The sequence below is a fragment of the Barbatula barbatula genome (assembly GCF_947034865.1).
Source record: "Barbatula barbatula genome assembly, chromosome: 10".
In the NCBI taxonomy this organism is placed as follows: domain Eukaryota; kingdom Metazoa; phylum Chordata; class Actinopteri; order Cypriniformes; family Nemacheilidae; genus Barbatula; species Barbatula barbatula.
The window spans coordinates 16,736,322-16,753,385 of record NC_136773.1 but is presented as its reverse complement, the minus strand read 5'-3'; the positions used below and the strand labels follow the sequence as shown (position 1 = coordinate 16,753,385).

The window sequence follows — 17,064 nt, the reverse complement described above, 5'->3', positions numbered from 1 at the left end:
AATTGTACTGATTGGTACGCCCACCTTACTTGCGTATACATTTTGGCGGTCTAATAGTCAAATCATACAACGACTGACGTAGATTTGTGGGGCGTTTCAGGCAGAATTGTTTTTAGTTTTCTTTACTGGACAGGATAGCAACTTGTGAGCTTTTATGACAGCATCAGCTTCCGTTAAGAGTCAGGTGACGAGCAACCAGCTGTCTCCAATGCGTCATCACCACCACAAATCACCTATTTGTTTTAATTGCCTTGCCAACATATTTTGCTCGATTAACACCATGTACAGGGCACTTCAAACTCATGTATTCAGAAGTCAGCTTGAATAATAATTAGGTGGTGTCATAACATTCACTCACTAGTCTGACTCGTGAATATTATTAGATTATGTATAGCATTCCTGGAGAAATGCAATATAATATACATAACTATGTCTTCAGAGGTGTATAAATACATTACATAATGAAGTATTATGTTTTGATTATTTTAGAATGAGCTATTTCTATTTACATAGCTACACCACTGATTCCCTTACATGGAATTCGCCACAGTATCCCTTAACAGACAAACTGAACTACGGAGCGTATTTTCGTAAATATGTCATCTCGTAAAAAAAAGTGACAACATCTGCTGTGTAGCCGCTGTAGTGCTTCGAAAGAGAGTTGGTTTCAATTCACAGCCTCAAAACTAGATGCCGCAAATTTAATACACTGGACCTTTAAACCATCCTGGACGTGCCCCCTTACAAAATGGGTCGTTTTAATAAAGCAACAAAGGTTCCTAAAATACTTGTGACATGTTGATGTTAAATATCGGTCATGTTTTTAATGACATTTACTTTCCAGAACCAATTTAATATGGTTTTGTCAAAAATTTTATAAAATCATAACCTACTGAATGCTTTGAAAGCATGCACTCACTAAACACCTTTGTTGGTTTATTGTTTACATGCAAGACTCATACCACTTCTGACATTTCCTTTTTAGACAGATGACATTTGTCCTGGTAAAAATTTAATAACGTATTTTCTTTAGGAATAAAATGCAAATATATCTATATTCAAACTGTTTTTCAAAAATGATGGATTTAGGCTAAATGAGACTCAATACAACAAACAGTGAACTGAAAAGAGTAAATAGATCACAATCAGTTTTAGCAAAATGAATACCTAGTGCCCAATGATTAGTTGATAACAAACTTAGGTAAGCCAGTTAAACAGACAATTGATTTATTGGATGCATCAACACCAATACGACTGAACGTGTAAAGCTTTCCATAAAGCATTATTTGTCACTGTAATATAAGTTACAGTTTGTCAAAGGGGATTTTAATTCTAAAGCGAATAAAAATTTGTCCATAGATAATAACGACGGTGCATTGACAATTTGTGAATTTCATAAGACAGGACAAAATTAGAGCATAATACTTATGTGTATTTATGTGACACTGGGTGATACAAGACATAAGTAACATAACTTTACAATCAGTCACATAACTCAGTTAGAGCACATACTGTGGTTCATTATTAGTAGAGAGTATACATGCAACTTTCCATCAAGAAATAAGTGCCCTGTACAACTAAATATGGCCAAGAACAGTACGCTACTTTTCAAGAGTCCTTTGTCATCGATTCATCAGATTAAAAAAAGAGTGCAATAGCACAGCCGCCACCACCAGATGAAAATAACATCAACATAATAATCAACGACAGAATTCTTCAAGACTCTTTTCAGTCATTTCTCTACCATTAGAAATTTAGGTTTGAATAGTCTTGTTTACAAAGTTCTTTTTCTTCAAGTGCAAAAACATGAATTAGACACACTGTTAACCGAGATATCAGCATATGAAACCATTTATCATTTTTACCTTATGTGAAATGAGTGGTAAGAAATATCCTTTAAAGACTTTATCATTTTGAAAGGAGTTTAAAGCTGCTTTAGTTCATCAAGGGGCTTAAATGTATGGTCTTGTATTAACATTAGTAATGCCAAATCAAGTGAACTGTAAATCTACACATGAGCCCTATTTCACACCTGGTCTAAAGTATAGGCAGCAGAGGACTTAAAATCATGTAAAATACTTTTTGTTTATGCATTTCTACTGAACCCTCTGTCTGCTGGCACTACAGCCTCAGATGCTGGCGTTACTTTGTGACACTGTGGATGGCATGTGCAAGATATCCCACATTTCCAGAGGTCACACCAGCCACAGAGATACGGCCATCTTTCGTCATGTATATAGAAAATTCTTTAGTCAGACGTTCCACCTGACAAGACACATTAACACATCAAATTAAAACCAATGAGAAATGTGTGAAGTTTTAAAACTGAAAATACCTAAGGGCTTAACCACAATGCACTTGTACTTTACTTGCCTGTTCCGGTTTTAGTCCTGTGAAGCAAAACATGCCAATCTGATCAATGACATGCTGCCAGTTGTGAGTGGACCCCTCCTTCTTAAGGTTAGACACAAGCATCTCTCTCATCCTTATGATGCGGCCCGCCATGACTTTCACCTCCTCAAGCCTACCAAAAAAAAAACAGACAAGCAACAGTCTGTGGAGCTCTGTGTTTTATTGTCCGATTTTGTAACTGGTCTTAATCTCAGGAGGACTCACCATTCTTTGTACAGCTCGGGCGTGTTGAGAATTGTGGAGGCAATACGAGCTCCATTCATGGGTGGGTTGGAGTAGATGGGTCGAATAAGAATCTTCAGCTGCGATTCCACGCGCTTGGCCTCTTCAGCATCCTTACAAACCACTGTAAACCCCCCAACACGTTCACCTGATACACAGATAATTTTACATCACTTACAGCACTGGACTGCTTCACACTCTAGAAATGCAACCTTTTATTTTCAGTAAACAAATATTTGCTCACCATACAGGCCCATGTTCTTAGCAAAAGACTGAGAAAGAATAACGTTATGCCCTTGTTCAATGAAATAACGCACAGCCCAGGCATCACGATCAATGTCCCCGCTGGCAAATCCCTGGTAAGCCATGTCAAAAAACACCAGGAGATTTCTTTTCTGTTGGAAAATGAAATGAGATAAACGTATCGGTAAAAGTCATTCTTTTGAGACAGAATAGTCCATATACAGAGATAAGCCAAAGACAGGTCCACGGATAAGCTTTTTCTTTCACTGCACTCAAGCTCTTAAACTTGGACTTCAATTTAATGCCAAAACTAGTAACCTTGATCAAAGCAGCCATCTCTTTCCACTGATCGGGCCTCGGGTCCACTCCTGTGGGATTATGAGCACACGCGTGCAGGACGATCATGCTCTTCTCAGGGATTTTCTGGTAGAGAAAAAAATTATTAGACAGGATAATGCCGGATCCTTCTGTCATTCCTTCAATCCTTTATTTGATGACACATTTTAAAGATTTGGATTTATTTGGGGTGGGGACATTCAGCCATATCTCACTGAAATATCATCCAAGGCTCCTTTGAAGTCAAAGCCACAGGTTTTTGGGTCATAGTAGGTGTAAGCCTTTAACTGCATGGCTGCATCCCGGAAGATAGGCGTGTGGTTTCCCCAGGAGGGTTTTGGGAGGTATACATCCCGGGACGCGTTGTGAAATCGAGACTGGCCAAGAGGAAAAACAAGAGATTGTATGGGCAATTTTTCTTGCGGGTAATTCAATTTCCTACAATTAATAAACAGACATGCCATACGTAAAACAAACTGTGTTGATTTGTGTACACAACAGCTTTGAAATAAATACCACAAAGTTAGCCCCAACACGCAGAGATCCGGTTCCCGAGATAGTCTGGACAGTAATGCTCTGCATGGATAGAGAACTGGCCATTAATAATCAAATCTGTGAAAAAGACTTTCTCTAAAATATTTGGCCGAAGAGTACTTACTCTTCCACTCTCTAGGACCTCATTATTGGGTCCAAGAGCCAGCTGAGCGCAGGCCTTCGAAAAGTCTGCCAAACCTCCAATAGGAAGGTACTCTTTATCCAACTTCTTAGCTGCAATCTGGGCCTCAGCCTGAGAATACCGAAATCTGTCATTGGTATTATGTAGGAATGCAAAGATTAAAACTTTGTTTGGATGAATGGAAATGTTTTAGTTTTGGACAATTGCCATATTGTGTGTAGATCAGTTATAAAACAGTTATTATAGATAAAAAAGTATGACCAATGTTTTACTGTCACAATTTAACACATGTCCATTGTTAGGTTAGGTTATAATACATGACGCTAGGCTATATAATTTAGCACCTTGTGGACACAGCTGAGGACATAAGGCTTGCCCTGATCATCTCGATAAGCTCCTACTCCAAGGTTCATCTTCTTGGGGTTGGTGTCGCGTTTGAAAGCCTCAGTGACCCCCAGAATGGGATCAGGAGGTCCCATCTGCACCTCTGACCACCATGAACTGTGATAAAAGTATGCACTTAAAAATGAGGGAGCCTTAAAGGCAAGCAAACTGCCACCATCAAATAGCTATGATTGCAGGACAGTGAAAAGGTCATAACTTGCTGTATGTAACATGAGCTTTGGAGGCAAATAAGGTCAAACACTCCCATGTGCCGGAGTTCAATAGCTGTGATCCCAGTGGAATCTGAAACACTGCCGATGGCTGAAGATCAGCATCACAGTATTAAAACAGACCTCCTACTTGGTTCTTATCCTGCGTCTGAAAGGCTTCATTTGAGAATAGAAATCAAGAAATAAATGAATACCCCCTTTTAGAGTTCAGACAACTTTTAACATCTTAAACTTGTGTCACGTGCAAAACAAAGCCTGCATTTTAAAAAGTATTGAATTGTTCTTTTGATCTATGTTTGGTGGATAGTTTTAAAATGGCCATGAGATAAACTATTTGTCAGCATAAACTGGCAAACAGCAGGCCAACTACGCCGTAATTAACTAATCCCACCCACGTAAAGCAGATCAGTAATCCAATGAAATTAGGTGTAAAGATCCCACCCTCTGAATCAGAACCAATGGCATGTCATGTTTGTACACTGCCCATTGCAAACCCACCGTAATGCCAATGACCTTAAATGCCTTCCAGTCATTAGAGCAACCAAAGCTACTTTACAATAAAAACCTTAAGTACTTATTTACTTGCTCTGCTCTCTTTATTATTTCATTTATTTGCATTTTTAGAACAATATTTTAAAGACAACTTGACCTCGTTTTTTCACATCACGGCCATGCAAAGTTCCAAAGACAAAACTGTTATGTATTATCTTTGTAATACCAATATTAAAAACTGTTATTGACAAAAGTCACGACACACACTGTATTGCCTATAGTCACGCGTCACTGTTGCTTGCTGAGCACGTGCTTCGCTGATTGGCTAAAGGCGAGGAAGCTGTCACGGTGATCTAGAGATAGCGACTTTTCAGACCCCTTTAGCGACGTATTTTTCAAAAAGATACTAGCGACAAGTCTAGCTGACTTTTACTTTCTGAATAAGCCTTGGCGACTTAGCAAAACATTCTGCTTTACTTCTTCTGCCCCACAAGAGCGAGTTTTTGCCTTCCCATCGCTGCACCGCCTCTCTCTCTCTGTGTCTAGTGTTCAAAGAGCGGCAGGGACCATTTATGATTTAAAACGCGATGACTGTATGGACTCATACACATCAACACAGACGGAATATAGCTGTTCAACGAAAGTGATGTAGCCGGTGTGTAGTTTTAAGTAACTGTTAGTCGAGTTCACTCACTATAACATCGTTTTTGTTGTCCGCAAACAGAAACAGATAAATAAGTCATTAATAACCTATCTTTTGTTCATTTGGTTGTATTGTTTTAATATAATATAATACTGTATACGACACCTCAGAGAGTAGAGATATAAAGAAGACCTGAGGCGCTTAGCTTGTCACATGCTACGTGATGACATCACTGATATGCAAATTAGCACATGGCATCATCTGGCGACATCAAGCTTAAGCTACTTTCCATTAAAACTATTATTGTAATATTCTTATTTGTCTAATGTATTTGTTGTTCTTAATCAATCATAAATAAAAACTTTCCATTGAAAAAAGTTGGAAATACTGAGAAAAATGCGCATTTTATTGCAATATCCCCATTCGTGTCACACTTTCACAATGCTGCGTTCTTGCAGATAGAAATTGCCCAATGTCTGACAACCTGTGTGTGCTTGACAAAGTGCAGTAACGGTCATGATTAATTTAATACTGTCTGAGACAACAGCTTAAACCTCCATTTTCAGGAGGTACCTGCTGTTTATATCTAATAGATGTGTACAAAAATAATGAACAACCTTGGAATAAGCACGAGCTAGCTATAGTCCTGTCTGAACTTGATATAATGCTGACATTGTCAACTCGTGTTTTAATCTCACCTGTCATATCTGCTAATAAAATCATGAACCTTGATCGACTTCGTATTTATGATCTATAATGATATCTAACAGCGGTCAATGCTTTTAAATGTAAATTTCGAAGATGGTCATTGCATCATTATTATATTGCAAACTATGTTCCCCTAAAAGTATATATTGCGTTGTGCATTATAGTAGAGTTTCATGCAGTAACTTTAAGTCGTGCTCAGTCCGCTAACTGGCTAGCACGAGCTAACGTCACACTGAGTGTGTAACTGTCACACGAGTAAGATAAAAGCCCAGATTACCTCGCACGGAGCTGCAGGGCTCCTAAAGCAGGGGCCTGAGCCCCGATACTAGTCAAAATCTTGCTGGACGTCAGGAGCGCCATTGCTCGAAGGAAAGACAAACACACACTGCCTGTTACTTGGATGTGTATCTGTTGTAGAGGTAATGGTTTATAGCGCCTCCAAGGACATGTCATTGCATAGCGGTTGCAGACAAGAGGTAGTACGGTAATTTAGGTGGAGTAAGGTACTGAACTCTTATTGGGTTACATTTACAAGTGATGGACGTGACATAAGTCAACAGACTATAAACAGACGTGACCACAGGACTACATAGAAAAAATATTGTAAAGATGGCCATATGCATACATTCATGATGCTTTACACAATATTCGTAATTTGACGAATATAACGGTGTTGCTTGTTTGAAAATTATTATAAGGCCCCATCCAACCAAATCACGAATGTTCGGATGTACCATGTTTCCAAAAACATTGTAAAATTGCATTTTTGTCAGTCTGGTTTTGTTTTACATGCCATGCTGTTCTCAAACGTGCTGTTTATGAAATGAGGAAAAACAAGCAATCTGATACACGTTAGACTTTATGAACAATTTGAGTATTGACTGCTACAGGAATTATATGAAGTGGCCACTTGGAGGCGCTGTTGCAATGTATACGCGCAGTGTTTAAAACGCAAATGTGGCTCGCTACAGAGCAAAGTGTCTGTTGCTGTAAGGTTGATGTCTTCATACTGCAGCTCCAACACGTATCAAGTCGTCTACACTGTTTGCGTGCAGAATCCGTGTTGTATATGTTTAAAATATGGTAATTTCCGACATCCTAAACACTAGTTCGATAGACAACTTCACTTAGCAGATTTATCAGATCTCGTAAAGTATTAGACGCATAGAATGTTTTTGACGAATTGTTTCCTAAACTGATGTAAAGCCATCTAGTCATCCATACAAAGGCTTTAATTTGCAATTCGGTGGGTTAACTCTTAATATACAAAGGTAACTCAAAGAATAAATAAAGAGGAAAAAGGTTTTCTCAAAGTTGAATTCTTAAATGAATGGTGCTCCTACCCATTTGACTTAATAAAAAGGTAAATTGAGCTTTCTACACTCAACTCATTAAATTACAGTGGCTATATTTAAACATCATCAATAAAAGAACATAATTCTCGTCATTTATTAACTTAATGTTGAACCATGTATAATCACCGGTCTGCCTATTAAAATGTAGCTAATATACCAAACCTACTGGTAATTGCATTCAAAGGGTAAAAAGGGGAGTGGAAAGTTTTTAAGATATAGGCCTATATAGAGTTACATGCAGCCTTCACAATGTTTTATTTGGTTTGTAGCTAATTTGCTTTAAGCTTAGTTTTCACCATCATTTGCTAAGAAAATATCATCATTACGTAGTTGTAAATGGTTTCGGGGACAAAATATGAATATTAGGTATTATACACTCACCTAAAGGATTATTAGGAACACCTGTTCAATTTCTCATTAATGCAATTATCTAATCAACCAATTACATGGCAGTTGCTTAAATGCATTTAGGGTTGTGGTCCTGGTCAAGATGATTTCCCGAACTCCAAATTGAATGTCAGAAAGAAAGGTGATTTAAGCAATTTTGAGCGTGGCATGGTTGTTGGTGCCAGATGGGCTGGTCTGAGTATTTCACAATCTGCTCAGTTACTGGGATTTTTACGCACAACCATTTCTAGGGTTTACAAAGAATGGTGTGAAAAGGGAAAAACATCCAGTATGCGGCAGTCCTGTGGGCGAAAATGCCTTGTTGATGCTAGAGGTCAGAGGAGAATGGGCCAACTGATTCAAGCTGATAGAAGAGCAACTTTGACTGAAATATCCACTCGTTACAACTGAGGTATGTAGCAAAGCATTTGTGAAGACACAACACGCACAACCTTGAGCCGGATGTGCTACAATCGACTGGCAGAAGACCCCACCGGGTACCACTCATCTCCACTAAAAACAGGAAAAAGAGGCTACAATTTGCACAAGCTCACCAAAATTGGACAGTTGAAGACTGGAAAAATGTTGCCTGGTCTGATGAGTCTTGATTTCTGTTGAGACATTCAGATGGTAGAGTCAGAATTTGGCGTAAACAGAATGAGAACATGGATCCATCATGCCTTGTTACCACTGTGCTGGTGGTGGTGGTGTAATGGTGTGGGGGATGTTTTCTTGGCACACTTTAGGGCCCTTTTGGACATTGTTTAAATGCCACGGCTTACCTGAGCATTGTTTCTGACCACGCCATTCCTTTATGACCACCATGTACCCATCCTCTGATGGCTACTTCCAGCAGGATAATGCACCATGTCATAAAGCTCGAATCATTTCAAATTGGTTTCTTGAACATGACAATGAGTTCACTGTACTAAATTGGCCCCCACAGTCACCAGATCTCAACCCAATAGAGCATCTTTGTGATGTGGTGGAACGGGAGCTTCGTGCCCTGGATGTGCATCCCACAAATCTCCATCAAACGCCAGATTCTATCCTATCAATATCGGCCAACATTTCTAAAGAATGCTTTCAGCACCTTTTTGAATCAATGCCACGTAGAATTAAAGCAGTTCTGAAGGCGAAAGGGGGTCAAACACAGTATTAGTATGGTGTTCCTAATAATCCTTTAGTCTGTATAAATTGACAAATCATTTTTCTTTATTGGTACGTTGTAGGTTGGTATTTTCCAAATAAGATAATGTATGGAGTTATATACTTTTTGAACATTCTAATGTGAAAGGTAAATTCAAAAGTGTTTTTTAAAGTGCCTGTGCAGAGAATCTCCATTTATAAAACCAAAACTGCATTTGAATACATTTTTCATGTTCCACTGATTTATTTATAGCTACGATAGACGAATGTCTAACAGATTAATTATTTATTGTGTCTTAAATGCATTTGTACCCAATTAGAAATACCTTTTACTAGAAATGTGTGGATGAATGTTAAATCCAAAAAGAATGAACGATATTCTTCTCTGTAAAAGGATAATTCATGTCATGTTAGTTTAGTAACCTTTGCAGTTGGATTAGCAGACAAAAACAACTTGTTTCAACTTTTTAATAATTTTCACCCTAGAATTGACAAAATGTATAAAAACTGAAACATATTATCCCATAACTTTTATTAATGCTCTCATTACATTTTTGAACAGTATCAGCCAAAAAACACCACAAACCCCAACATAACTTGGTAGAAATGAATAAAATGATAAATAATGATATTGAAAACCAGAAAGAGAAACCAAATTGAAAGTAGAAAACCACATGAATTTGAAGCCAAGCACTTCAAATATATCACATACCTAATCATATATTAGCCATTAGTCGGCAACTCTTTCAGAAAGACTCTTCTTTAAATATATAGCTTTAAAATTGAGCCGAGGGCGTCATAGCTGGGTTAGTTCGTAGGCACAGGAAAGCAGTGGCGACGGGTTGTGGAAAAGGAAAGGAGAGATTTTGTGCGCACACTCTTTCAGAACTCATTTAAAGAGGAGGGGAAGGGGTGCCCGGCACATGCACACGGTAACAGTAGTCAGGCGGCTGGAACGGAGCTGAAATGGAGGTCAGGAAGCCTTGATTCACAGCAGGGGTTCCCGGCACAGAACAATCTCAAGCTCTGAGCGGTACAGTTTCCCCCCGTCCGACAGTGCCATGATACTCTGCTTATAACCCATCAGACTCGTAGAGTCCACGTCCTGAAGTAAGACACAATCACATACATCAGTCACATACCTTTGCTTCTGTTATGTGACGCAAATTTACAGTTTCTGAAGTGAAGTTGTGAAATATCATTATTCTGAACCTCCTATCTCACCTTATTGTTCTTTTCATAAAGATCCTTCAGGAGAGCATCCAGCTCCTGCTCATCAATATAGCCATTTCCATCCTTAAAAAAAAGTAAAATTTCTGATTGATATAGAATTGCGCATTCAACACATGATGTATGGTATTTAATTGGGAAACGTTTTGAAGGAGTGCTCATCACATTATATAACTGAAGTGACTAAAAGTAAGTTCGGCTGATATGTTGTGTAAATAAATAACAAAACACCATTGCCGACAACACACGTGATAAACCTGTAACCAATCATGTCACACAGTGGACTGAGTGGATCTGGTAGTTCGACTGGTGTGATTAAGTGGAGGCGGTAACTCATTTGCATATTCATTAAGCTGTTTGATGGCATGAAGAAATGGTTTTCATGGGAAAAAACTTTAAATGTGTCATTTTGATGATCATAGTTGATAAAATGATTGAAAGGTGGACTTTAAATATAGCAAATGCTAAAATCTTCCCTATCCTTACATGTTGGCACTTGATGCACATCATGTTAATTTAACTGTGAAGCGTTTAGCATTAACTTACACACGCTGACAATATTAAGTACTTAGTTTTTTTTTTGCCCTGAAATATTGTGTTTAATACGAGACTGCTTGAAAACATCTCCATATTAGTTAATTGCCTTTAGATAATCTGACCTGCAAGTTAACTGGAGAAAGATTGCGAACAACACCTCCAAAGAAACTTGTGGTAGTCGAGTAATAAATTGTATTTTTTCATCCTTCAGCTATTTACTTTGGGCTTTCTGTAATTCCTTGTGGTTGACAGTTAAACTGTGGTAAATGTGCGTTTGGTTTTGCATTTTAAATTGTGGTCCACATAAAAGCATTTGTAGACAAATGATAATACCCTGAAGCTGTGGGTAAAGAGACAGGTGCATGTGCCTCTCCTCATTTACCTGCACAGGTAAATGGGGACACTGTTTTGCATTCAGAAGGCACTCACAAAAGAGGCTAAAATCACATTTCAAGCAACACTTACAGCAGCGTTCCATACATATCTATACATTATCCTATACCAGAGCAACAAACTTCTAAATTCATATTGCAAATGTACACTACCTTGTCATAGTACACAAAGATGGCATTAAACTGCTCAGCAGTCAGTCTGATACCCTGTTGGAGTAAAAACAAATGTAGGAGACTTTGGACATAATAGTGTTCTGCAAGTAAATGGCTTTTGTTCTATCTGTGCTCTTACCTGGAACTTCAACAAGAAGTTTTCCTGAACAGGCAGGAGTCTTTAAATAAACAGAAGAATGGCTGTCAATAAAGATTTAATGTTTTTCTCCTCTATATTTTCTAGAACATTTCCTACCTTGCCATTTCAGACAGACCCAGTTTTCCATCACCATTCAGATCAAACATCCTGAGCTGAGGAGTGAGCAAAAAAATCTCAGTTTAAACTGATACATTTAGCACAACGATAAAAACATAACCCAAAACATCAATTCAATATTTAATCCACTATAAAGTTGATCTATAGATAGATTCTATGCCTTACAACGTGCAGTTGCATTATTAACCTTTGAACCCCTTCATACTCTAAAAACTAACAAAACAAAGAGTAACAAAGACATAATCCTGATTAATGGAAGGAAACAAAGATGCTATAAATAATAAAGAATTGGACAATACAGTATGTTAGCGCAGTATGCAGACACAAGCAGCTCATGAAGATAAAGTAAATCCAAAGTTTTATATATTTCGATGTTATCATGTGAAACTTTCTTATCAAAAGCTGTTTGGTATGACGGAGACTGAGACTTACTGTTGTTTGTGTGTATTCCTGCAATTTCTGGTCATCATAGTGTCTGTTTGCCTTTTTCAGGAGGTCAGAAAGGAAGCCCTGTGTGGGGAGAAAAATGTTTAAGAGATGGTTTGATTTATATTTTAGAGCAAAATAAAATATATAACACGTTCACTTGTGAAATGTTGCTGTTGATATTTTTATGTTTTTTATTTAGCACCCCTGGTGATGAGCAAACCTGGGAAGCCGTTATAAAGTTATTCTCATTATCTGTTGATCCCTATAACATCTTCCTTTCCTTGAGGTCATATACTCCTCTGCGATTATTGCTTCATTTGCTTTGTTTACAAATGTAGTGATTTGTATACTTCGGATGGCAGCCACCAAACCCAAAGAGATTTGCATGGTTTCCATCTGCCTCATTGGCGGCGTTCTGTGTTCACTATTCTGATCTATTAGTTTGCAAGCAGTACCAGAGGTCTAATCAAATTAGTGGCTAAGGAAGCATGTGTAAGGATTGGTTTGAACACCCCTGTAGAGAAATAATTGAAATCTTACCTTCAGTTCATTAGCCTCGATATAGCCACTGCGGTCTGTATCATATTTCCTCCAGGCCTACAGAAACATACAAAAGTACAAATATACTTTAACTGTCACTGTCCTAATATTATATTCACAAAATATCAGTATGCAGTAGGAATACTGCACACATATGTGGGCCTACTGTAGATTTATTGTAATGCGTTTATCTTATCCAAAAATTCATAGAGACATCCGTGTAAGTGAAGGCAGATTAATTCATTCTTACATGATTACACAGGCTTATATTACATCCTTTGTATTTCCTATTCGAAGCAGCTGTGAAATGCCTTTAATGAATGTTTTAATCTAGCAGCTGGCCTTGTTTCCATCACAGGCTCTTATCAAAGATAGATGCTTCCCTCTACAGGTCTATAGAGAATTACAGCAGCACATCCATAATAAACGACTCTGAAAATAGAAGTTTATACTTATTCATTCTATCCCTTTAAAAGGCTTGGCCACCACACTGGGTGATTCAAACGCTTCCATTTTTCTTGCTTCCATCTCTCTACTTGACATAATATATTATTGACGCAACCAATTTTAGACTTTCACAAAATATTTTGTATCAGCTCACAATAAACTGACGCAGGGGAGATGTTTGTATGGCGCCCCAGAGGAAAGCCCAAGCCGTTATATTAACAAAAGAGAATGACCCAAAATGAAATCACTTACTGCCATGAACTCAGTGCTGGATCCCACAAACTGTCTGAAGCAGAGGAGAAAGTTCTCCTCTGTGGGCAAGATCTGAGCCAGCTGATGGGAGAGCATAAAAGATTAGACATCCATACAACAAGACAGCCATCACTTAATTTTCTTATTTTCGATATTCTATAAAGCACATTCATCAGTCATGATGTGTTCCCCTACCTCTGACATCTCAATTCTCCCGTCGTGGTTCTGGTCAAATTTCTGCATGAACTCTGTCATCCTGTCCTTAAAGACTGAGGGGTCCTGCAGTATGAAAGCACAACGGAAAAGTTCATTTCCAATTCTTGGTGTACATTTTGTTACGTGTTATGCATAAAAACAGCAGTCACATTAAAGCAGAAAGGCAAGTAATAAAAGCATTGCTGATTTATAAGACAACTGTGCAAACGGATTTTTAGAGTCGTATTTGATTTGTATATGTTTGCAAAAATGTCATTTTAAAACTGCAATGTGTCATTTTGTGTCAAAAGAAGACATTTTGAAAAACAAACAGTTCTGGGGTACCTTTGACCACCATTTTGCTAACATTCTTCTAAATATCTTTGTGTTCAACAGAACAAATACATTTAAACAGGTTTGAAACTTGAGGTTGAGAAATTCATGATAGAAATTTCCTTTTTGGCTGGACTATTCCTTTAAGGTTTTTGATAAACAATTCATCATGTCGTAAGACATTAAAAGTCTTTAATGCTTTATTTAGTTATATGCTAATATTTAGGAATACTCATGGCCTTCATGTGACATGACACGTAATTCTGTTTATACGTATAATATTTCGTTTTACTCACCGCACATGCTCCTTTCCGTGCAACCTCCAGCTCCCTAAAGAAGCTCTCAAGCTCTGTACCCTCAATGTAGCCATTTCCTGCAATACACGGAAATATGGTTCAGTACTTAATGAGATTGCACAGTCACTGATGATGTTTATCATTTTATGACTAGATATCTACTATCTTTAAATCTGTTAAGTAATGAGATTGGCTAGATGGCCACTTGAAGCTGGTTAACTCTAGATTGGTTTGTTGGCTGGTACCCAGATCCACGTAACACACTTCTTAATTAAAAACTTTTGATGGCTAGCCTCCCAGTTAAGCTTTGAAGGCTTTCTCCACTCCGCTTTTCATTTCATTCGAGACTTTACAGTATAAGCCTTTTATTTGAAAAGACGAAGGGAGATTCTTCCTGATGCTTTGCGGGATACTGCTGAAACTTGAAATGGCCTCCACAAATATGTGTGATATAACCATCTGGGGTATTTTCCCATGCCAGGAAATTGGCCTTCATGCCATGGAAATGCATGTGTGCATGCTTAGAAGGGGTTTGTGTGCATGGCATGTTACAACAGAAAGTAATTGTGAATTAAAGACTATTGGTAAAGGTACTGGTTCATAAATATCATCATGTTCTCTGTGTTAACATCCATAGAGTCATCTTTGAAATTGTATACTGTTAACTAATATGATTGTAGTGGCATGTAGATTCAGTTCCTGTTATTTATAATATGTATTTGAAGTTGTTGCATGCATAAACACAGGCAGTCTTTTCAGTACGTGTGCAGTTTTTTACCATCACCAAGAGAGTCTGAATGAGGAACAATATATTGATTTTAGCCGAAGATCTATGCAAAATAATGAATGTACTACGTCGCTGGGTGCAATGCATGTTAATTACAGTTTACACACGCATCGATCCTGTTTAAGTAATGAAGGAATTGATTGCTTTGGGACCCTCTGCAGAAAATGTAAGGTTGCTCTGACATTTTGATAGGTAATCTGACCATTCATTTTCTTTATATTAAATTCATTTTTCACATACATACTGACTTTTGTCGTTCAAAAACATCAATGTATAAAGATTGATCAGTCCAAAGAGACATAATCAATGTGCTCATGTGCTATATGGCCCATACATGACATACTGAACATTCATTTTTCAATCGTGTCTATTGGCACGCCTTGCAATATCATCTATCTACACATCTATATTAGGGTTATTTCTGGCATGGTAAACCATCTTGGATTAGCTAATAACATGGAGTTGCTGTTTTTAACTAATATTACACGTTGTAATGTATCACCCATGGAACAACGTGTTCCATTGTGTTGCAGTCGGTATGTATTTTAGTGACAATTTAATGATTTGAATGATATCCTTCATATTACATACGATTAGTTCAAACAAGAACTCCAAAAAAGCTTTGTGACAGGTTTTAGTATTATATTCAATTTCTTAATTATTAATTATCTTAAATATTAATTAATTATCTAGTTTCTTAATTATTTCCAATAAGCTGTGTTCTGTGATGCCTAGTGGTTTTATTCTTGCATTTTTTATGAACATGACAACCTATCAAGCTTTACGTAATGATTAGATTTGCACACAACTTTCAATTTAATTTTGGAAAAGAATCCATTCATCGTTTTGAGAGGTTATAGTGATTCGTTCGTAGGATAATCATTTTAGAATAGCCTAATGCAATTTTGTATCATTCTTGAAATAGCTACGCGCATTAGGTGAGAGCGAAAAAAACAGAAGAGAAACCCAAGTCAGTAAGATTGTACATGAATAATAAAAGCGCTTTGGTTTAATAAGCCGAGTTGAAAGTGATGATATTTCCAGGTTGAATTTAAGTAATTTCAAGTGAATTTCAGTAATCTTTAGAAAGTGGTTGAGGAGCATCGTACGCCCAAAACAGAGCGATGCGATGAGGGATGCTGCAGGGTGCGTAAAACTGACGGAAACGGACAGCGTTGGACAAAGTGAACTTTGGCTGCCGCTGCCTATGTTCACAGATGACCCACACAACAAAAAATAATCTGTATGTCACAGGGTTTTGATGCACAGCTTTGCTTTGAGCTATTTCCTGTCCATAACGTTGTAGCCAACGCAATAGCCGTAAACGTGACGATTACATATGGATTTTTGTTTTCAAATTTCTGGAAAAACAGAATTTCAATAAAAAATGTGGTGATGTAGGCTAAATATGTTTTGGTGGATTTCTTAAATTAATCATATTACACTATTAATCACTATTGCGATATCTGTGAAAAGTATTCTGCTAAATATTGTAATATTTATAAACAGTCTATTGCTTTTCATATTTATTTATTTTTCGTAATCAAAAGAACTTTGAAACGAAAATAATTTTTTTGATTAAAATATTTCACTATGTCAAATGTCAACGTCAAACGTTTCTGCTCTTGTCTCTGTCAAGAACATTTCGCTTAAGTTTTAACGAGTTATTTCCTCTAATCATATAATCCTCAGAATAAACTGTGCATCTGCACTCACCGTCTGCATCAAAATGTTTCCAGATGTCCAGGAACTGAGATGCGGTCAGCTCTGCCAAGTGAAGGTGTGGAGCCTGTCCTTTGTTTGCCATCTTCCACTGTATCTGTCCTAGTATCCACAAGCGCAATCCCCGGCGAACTTTTACTCAGTCGGAGTCCAATTCACACTGTAACTCCACCAGTGCCTTGCAATGGGGTTTAAATACGCCGAGTGCTTGCAATTCTTCGGTGGTCATGGGGTGGC

The 17,064-nt window shown here is 37.7% G+C and overlaps 2 protein-coding genes across 2 annotated transcripts; both read right to left on the bottom strand.

The window, feature by feature from the left end:
* Positions 1-801: 801 nt before the first annotated feature.
* Positions 802-7,012, bottom strand: got2a (glutamic-oxaloacetic transaminase 2a, mitochondrial). Its single transcript, XM_079465760.1, has 10 exons — positions 6,624-7,012; positions 4,234-4,390; positions 3,872-4,000; positions 3,730-3,789; positions 3,429-3,590; positions 3,196-3,300; positions 2,879-3,029; positions 2,617-2,782; positions 2,374-2,524; positions 802-2,265 (listed from the first exon to the last, which is right to left on the bottom strand). The coding sequence occupies exons 1-10, from the start codon at positions 6,797-6,799 to the stop codon at positions 2,143-2,145; spliced, it is 1,380 nt and encodes a 459-aa protein (XP_079321886.1). The 5' UTR covers positions 6,800-7,012; the 3' UTR covers positions 802-2,142.
* Positions 7,013-9,282: 2,270 nt separating this feature from the next.
* On the bottom strand, positions 9,283-16,997 carry calb2a (calbindin 2a). The gene is made up of 11 exons (XM_079465704.1): positions 16,822-16,997; positions 14,319-14,395; positions 13,690-13,773; positions 13,495-13,575; positions 12,796-12,852; positions 12,259-12,336; positions 11,806-11,861; positions 11,689-11,728; positions 11,550-11,603; positions 10,462-10,533; positions 9,283-10,342 (listed from the first exon to the last, which is right to left on the bottom strand). The coding sequence occupies exons 1-11, from the start codon at positions 16,910-16,912 to the stop codon at positions 10,226-10,228; spliced, it is 807 nt and encodes a 268-aa protein (XP_079321830.1). The 5' UTR covers positions 16,913-16,997; the 3' UTR covers positions 9,283-10,225.
* Positions 16,998-17,064: the final 67 nt, after the last annotated feature.

Bases quoted from the DNA above. Each gene is read 5' to 3' on its own strand.
- calb2a (XM_079465704.1), bottom strand. From the start codon at position 16,912: ATGGCAAACAAAGGACAGGCTCCACACCTTCACTTGGCAGAGCTGACC. The intron at 14,396-16,821 runs GTGAGTGCAGAT...CGTGTATTGCAG, and splicing joins GAAACATTTTGATGCAGACG to GAAATGGCTACATTGAGGGT. The intron at 12,853-13,494 runs GTAAGTGATTTC...ATGTTTCTGTAG, and splicing joins CCAGCACTGAGTTCATGGCA to GCCTGGAGGAAATATGATAC.
- got2a (XM_079465760.1), bottom strand. From the start codon at position 6,799: ATGACATGTCCTTGGAGGCGCTATAAACCATTACCTCTACAACAGATA. The intron at 2,783-2,878 runs GTGAGCAAATAT...TCTGTGTATCAG, and splicing joins TAAGAACATGGGCCTGTATG to GTGAACGTGTTGGGGGGTTT. The intron at 2,266-2,373 runs GCAAGTAAAGTA...GTGTCTTGTCAG, and splicing joins CAGGACTAAAACCGGAACAG to GTGGAACGTCTGACTAAAGA.